Here is a 6491-nt window from a genome sequence, read left to right on the forward strand (position 1 = left end):
TTTCCGCATTTCACCCGTTATAAAGTTATCTAATTCAACTTGCTAACTTCATATTGTTGGGAAATTTATTTCAATAGACATATGTTCGAGTGACATTAACATTTTTTTCTTTTATACCCCTTTTGACATTTAGAAAGACTGAAATATAGCTTCAAGTTGCTGATCTGGAGTTTGTGCGATAGTCTGCCCATAAGACCCATCTCTACCTAGGGGTCTTACAATATTAGAAATTAAAAAATGAAATTACAAAATTAGAAATTACAAAAATGTAATGAAGAGTATAGGGGAATATATTAAACTAGTATTAAGAAAAAGTCATTTTTTGAAGAATTTGATTTGAAAAAATTTAAGAGAAAACCCAAAAGAACTAGATTGTGATAATACTAATATACTAAAATACTTCGTTAGTAGGAATTACGAGCAATATGAATTTAAAATTATGATTAAAAGTCTGTGAAGTATATACCTTTAGCAAATTATTGTTTCTTTTTTTTTTTTTGCAGATGAATTCTTGTATTAAAAACCCCAAAATCCTTCTGTTGAAGTGTTCCATTGAGTATCTCTATAGAGAAGAAACTAAGTTTACTTGCATTGATCCTATTGTGCTTCAGGTAAGAACTTAAAGAATAAAGTGATGAGATGTTTATGTGTTGTGCTACTTTCCACTTTTTTTTTTTTTTTTTTTTTTTTTTTTTTGAGACAGGGTCTTCCTGTAGCCCCAGCTGGCCTGGAACGCTATGTAGACCGGTTTGGTCTTAGTTTCACAGAGATCTGCCTGCCTCTGCCCCCTGAGTGGAGTACTGGGGTTAAAAGTGTGTGCCACCACACCTGGCCCCACTTAATTTTAAAAATTTGTTATGTTTTAAAAATTAATTATAAAGGACACCTTCATATGTTACACTTTGAGAAGTAGCTTAACCAAAACCTATCACTCATTATTTTTAAAGTTCTAAAATGTTAAAGGGAACATATGACTGGGACTATATGGAAGAAAAAATGAAAATTCAAGTTTTAGTTTATTTCTCTTCCCTACTTTGTTGATTTACTGGGAAAATTTCTCTAACTTCTTAGGTCTGTAATTGAATCTCCTGTTTGAAATACAGGCTTCCACTAAATTCCATTTCTAAAGAACAAGTTAGTTTGTATCTAGTTGGCAAAGAGAAATAACCCTACATGGGGTTTGTTTGGGTTTCCTGTAGATACCCTTCACAGTGTCCTTTCCTGAAAAACTGAAATCAGGCCAGGATACCCTCAGCTTGTGACCAGCTCAAGAGCACTTTCACTGTCCTCTTGAGTCTTTATTGAAAGGTCAGCATTTGAAATTCACACAAAGTTTACATATTTAGATAAGTGCTCAAGCAGAGTGCTATTGTCCTTAAGGGACAAGGCAGGTGAGGGGTTTCCTTCAGTTTTTCCTAAGCAAAGAGTTTAAAATAGGTGCAGTAAGGCTGTAATTCTCATCTGGGAAAGAAAATAACCTCACTTCATCTGCTACTCAGGCACTAGTTCTTTCAATTTTATATTGAGAAATGCTTACAGGGCCCTCTTTCCAGGAAGGTACAATCCCAGCCTAGGCTTGCTCCTGGGAAATGATCTGCCCAGAGCTTGATCACCACTTGTACTGTTGTAGTTTTTTGTTCATTTGAAATTTTCTACAAGGCAGTCATCAGCCATGCTAAACCGTCTACCTGGACTATCTAGGTTCTTTGTTAAGATACCAGTTATTAATTTTGTTAGTGCTGTGGATTTGAAGTTGCATAAATTTTGTGGGGTTTTTTCCCCATAGCCCTCTTCTATAAATGTTGTTAATTTTAGTTTGTGGTCATTCAAAATGAGAGATTTTTAGGACTGTAAATACTATTTTACAAGGAAACACTCATTTCCAGAAATATTTAGACAACTATCACTTGAACATTCATAGAAGTCACAGTTTTCCAAGATTGGTAGGAACAGCCACTTTTATATTGAATTTCATAGATACTAGCAAGCAGAACTCAATTGTGGTCTAAGGCAAGTGCTTTTTGAAACTCTGCATTACTTACAGAGTCTCTTTTCTGGAGCTCTTGTTTTTGGGATTTAGCTATTATCAGTAAAAATGAAAGGCCTTGATTAGATTTATGCTAGCCTTTCCAATTATGATGTAGTGTGACTTTTCAGTGTAGAACTTAGGAGGAATGAGGGGAGGCCCAATTTGTGTTTATGGAATTCAAGATACTTTGATGCTGGGGTTTTTGTTTTTTTCTTTAGCTTTGGTGCTGCCCTTTCATTTGCTACTCAGACTCAGCACTGATCTGTATCCTTCACCCTTGTGCTTGGGGTTTGTTGATTTCAGAGATGACATCAGCAGAATTTCATAGGATTATGTCACAGCCATATTGATTATAAGATGCATCCTGGTTTTATAGTTGTTAAAACATGTAAAATTTATGAAAAAGTTATACTTTACTCACAGTTATTATTTCATTTTTGGAATCTGGTTGACAAACTTGTTTTTTCAGATGAGAGAATTATGCTCTGGGCACATCTGCAGTAACCAACATGGTTTAATCCTGATAACATAAAGCATTTGTTCAGTAATGATTTCATACAGTTTTGTACCTTTACCTTCAGTTCTGTTAAACTTTTTAATTTGTATTGGTAGGAGATTTCAGCTGATTTGATTTTTTTCCCCTCCCTTTTTTCCTCCATCTGTCTGCCTCTTTCTGCCTCCTCCAATAGATAAGAATCAGATAAAGAAGCAAAAGTAGTCAGAAGAAGGAGGGGAAGCAGGGGGCAGGATATAATTTATGCTGTGACTTCTGGACTAGGTCTGTTGGTCTACAGTCCTTTAGGCTATGCTTTTGACCTATCTTTTGATACACTTTCCTGGATGAGCCGGGACTAGGCCTGCTTTAAAAAAAAATTATTGAATTTTTGTGTATTTCATACAGAAAATCATCTTTATGCCCCTTTGGCACTAGCCCATACGCTCCCCCCTCCCCCCGCTTCCCCACTGGAATTCATATCTTCTGTCATTTGTGTTAAGGCCTATTATATAAAGTTAGTGTCCCTAGGTGTCTCTCAGTGCAAGTTCATCCACTGGGGGCTGGTCAGTCTGTCTAGAGTCCCTCCCTTTAAGAAGATCCGCTCATTCTTACCCAGCAGTAATCAACTGTCAATAATTCTTTGACTAAGATTAGGACTTGCTGTTCATTTCCACAGTTCTGTGCCTGATTTTTTTGTCTGCATAAGTTTGCATGGGTCTTGTGCATGCTGACACCATTGCTGTGGGTTTGTATGTGAAGAATCCCAGGAGCCTTAGGAATATTTCTGTATGGTCATACACCTCCTCCCTGGTGGCTCCTACAATCTTTCCGCCCTCTCTTCTGCAGTGACCTCTGAGCCCTGAGTGGTGGATTTTAATATAGGACTCCTGACTCCTGTCCAAGTACCCACGCTCTGCAAACTCTTGTTATCTGCATTTTGGCCATTTATGATCTTTTGCTTTCCTGGTTCTCTGTTGCATGAGGGATCTTAATTGATGAGAATTGAAAGATGCATCAGTGTTCTCTTCATCCCTTGTTCTATGTTCCATGAGCCTTCAGTGCAGAGGTTGCATCCTAGATTTGCCACTTAGGCTTGGGCAATTCACAGACAATCTGTGTGTGTGACCAGTTGTGGAACTCTGTAACCATCTCTGTCTCTTGAAAAAGAAGTTTCTTTGATGGTGACTGGGATACTTTTCTATAGATTTAAAGATCCATATAACATTTTTCTAGGGATGTGACAGCCTTAGAGTTTTCTGTAAGATCTGTGACCTCTCCAGCTATGTGTATTTGGCTAGATTTATAGTACCACACACGAGTTTCCTCCCATTGAGTGGGTTTTAAGTCCAATTAGGTAACTGTTGATTACTCCCAAGATAAAAGTGCCACTACTGTATCAGTGTCCTTTGCTGTGCTGGTCATTGATGTGGTTTTTAGGCCTTGAAGCTGGGATTGGACTGTCGCTTGATGTTCTTCCTTAGCAGCTTGCATAGTGTTCTCCAAAGCTACGAGAGCCAGCCTTCAGGGGAGGTGGCTTCCAGGTCAGTCCTAGCTCTGTTGCTTCAGATCCTGTGTCCAACGTATGTCCTGTCTTCAGCAATAGGGTCTTACCATCAAGTTCTTAGAGGTAGTCAAGGGCTGTGGCAATAGCCTGTGTAATTTTGGGAGTCTCTTGGACTACTCTGGCCAACAACTCAAAGGCAGGTTTCTCCTGTCTGGCACTGTTTCTTGTTATGTAGCCTTCAGCTATACTCATGGACTCATGTAGAAATATTATATGTGTAATTTTTCAGTTGTAGGCCTGCTTTTTAACATGGAGCTTTATGTATAGTTATATCAATTGGATGGAGATGAATCTAAGAGGAAATTTATTTGCCAACCCTGTTCCAGAAGCGACTGTTATTTTGTTTTTATTTTTTCTTTTTTTCAGACAAGGGCTTGTTATAGTGCCCAGGTTGGCCTTGAACTTGCCATTGTCTCTGACCTTCCAAATGCTAGGATTACAAATGCAGGCATGTGTAACTACGATAGGTTCAGAAAATTTAATTTTAGTGGGGCTTCATAAACAAAATCATTTTAAATGTTCTTAAATTTTAGTAAGCAGATCAGACTATTAATGTATTTCAGGAAAAACTCCATTTTATTAATGAAGAGAGAACTTGAGAATGTAAAATTTCTAGTTTTATTTTTTATTTTGAGACATTGCTGCATACACATGCTCACCTCAAATTCAAGGTCTTTTTCCTTCAGAGTCTGAGGTTTTGGGATTACAGGTATGTACCACCATGCTAGGTAAAAATTTATAATTTCTATCAGTAAAACAGAAAGAATAGCAGAAATGGACCTCATAACAGTTCCATGCAGAGAATAAGCTCCTGCATTGCTGGTGACTGAATATTAATATAGTCTTGCTCAAGAAATGCTTTGAGCACATGGAGTAGGAGTGGCAAATATGCTCCCTCCTAATTGTCTTCCATCCAGAGACCAAAAGTGTATGAAACAGTTAATGATCTGTATTGTCTTAACTCTGGTTATCTACTGTTTTCTGTGCTTTGATTTGAAGCCTTTGTTTTGGTAAAATTGTATTAAGCATTGCCTTACCACTTAACTACATCTGTCTGAGGTAGACTAGTATGATGGGAATTGGAGTTAGAAAGTAGCTGAAGTAGCATCTTTTGGAGAGTTGTTTGTTCCAACAGAAGAGATACTCTGGTAGGCGCCAGAATGGAAAAGAAATTTACAATCATATTTAAAACACTTAGAAATGCTTTTATTGTGGCAGTTGTAAAGTTGGGATTTTATTGTTGTTGTTCAAAAATTGAGTTAAAAATCCTTTGAGATTTAGCTAATTGAGTTCTTACTGTTTATTATTCACACACACACACACACACACACACACACACTTTTTTTTAAGGTGTCATTAGGGACCAAACCTTGAGCATTTTTGGCAAGTGCTGTTTCACTGAGCTACATCTTTAGCATATTTTATATTATTAAGGACTAAAAATCTTTCAAAGTAAAATTTGATGAGGGTTGGAATTTATCCTGAAATTCTTTCAACTGTAATGAATAGTTTAGAATTGTGACTAAAAAATTCTTTGTTGCTCTGGCTTGCTTTCTGTTGCTGTGATAAAACACTGACCAAAACCAACTTGGAGGAGGAAAGGAGTTATTTCACCTTATACTTCCAAGTATTAATCCAACTTTGAGGGAAATCAGGTAGGATCTCAGGGGAGGAACATGGAGTCAAGAACTAAAGCAGAGGAATGTTGTTTCCTGACTTGTTCCTCTGACCTGTTCCTGGTTAATCTGTTTTCTTATATAACCTAAGACCACCTGTCCAGGGTTGGCACTGCCCACAAGGGCCTGAGCCCTCCCACATTAAGTAGCAATTAAGAATATGCCTCATAGACATGGCCATAGGCCAATCTGATCTAGGAAGTGCCTCAAGTGAGGTTTCCTCTTCCCAGGTGTGTCAGGTTGACAACTGAAGCTATCCAGCACAGTTATATTTGAATTAATTTTGTTATAGACTTACTTGTGAATGAAAAAATTTAGAATCAGAATTGATATTAAGAGTCAGGCTATCATGATATTTTAGTGTGTCTGAATCTTGAAATTACCAGGTCTTATGTTTCTGTTTTATCTCACTTAGGAAAGGGAATTCTTGAAGAATTATGTTCAACGAATAGTTGATGTTCGACCCACATTGGTTCTAGTTGAGAAAACAGTGTCTCGGATTGCCCAGGACATGTTACTGGAACATGGCATTACTCTGGTCATTAATGTAAAGTCAGTGAGTGTTCTTAGTTTTGTTGTTACTCACTTAAAAAAAAATCATGGTTTTTAAATTAATGTGTATATGTGTTAGATGTGCAGAAATTTTATATCTGTGTTGTGCCTTGTATGTTGAAAGTGGGATACAGGTGTGGTAGCTCCTTCCTTCATTCCTTTGTTCCTTCGTTC

General features: G+C 37.3%; 1 protein-coding gene across 8 annotated transcripts in view; it reads left to right on the forward strand.

The window, feature by feature from the left end:
- Positions 1 to 6491, forward strand: part of Pikfyve (phosphoinositide kinase, FYVE-type zinc finger containing) — a 90323-nt gene that overhangs the window by 45579 nt on the left and 38253 nt on the right. For 7 of the 8 annotated variants that reach the window (XM_029569904.1, XM_029569902.1, XM_029569907.1 and 4 more), the window contains 2 exons: positions 504 to 611; positions 6181 to 6321. In XM_029569904.1, the coding sequence (XP_029425764.1) occupies positions 504 to 611; positions 6181 to 6321 (249 nt within the window). The remainder of the gene's footprint in view (positions 1 to 503; positions 612 to 6180; positions 6322 to 6491) is intronic. The other variant, XM_029569905.1, reaches the window with a different exon arrangement.

Source organism: Nannospalax galili, unplaced genomic scaffold (genome assembly GCF_000622305.1).
Source record: "Nannospalax galili isolate Female #2095 unplaced genomic scaffold, S.galili_v1.0 scaffold281, whole genome shotgun sequence".
In the NCBI taxonomy this organism is placed as follows: Eukaryota; Metazoa; Chordata; class Mammalia; order Rodentia; family Spalacidae; genus Nannospalax; species Nannospalax galili.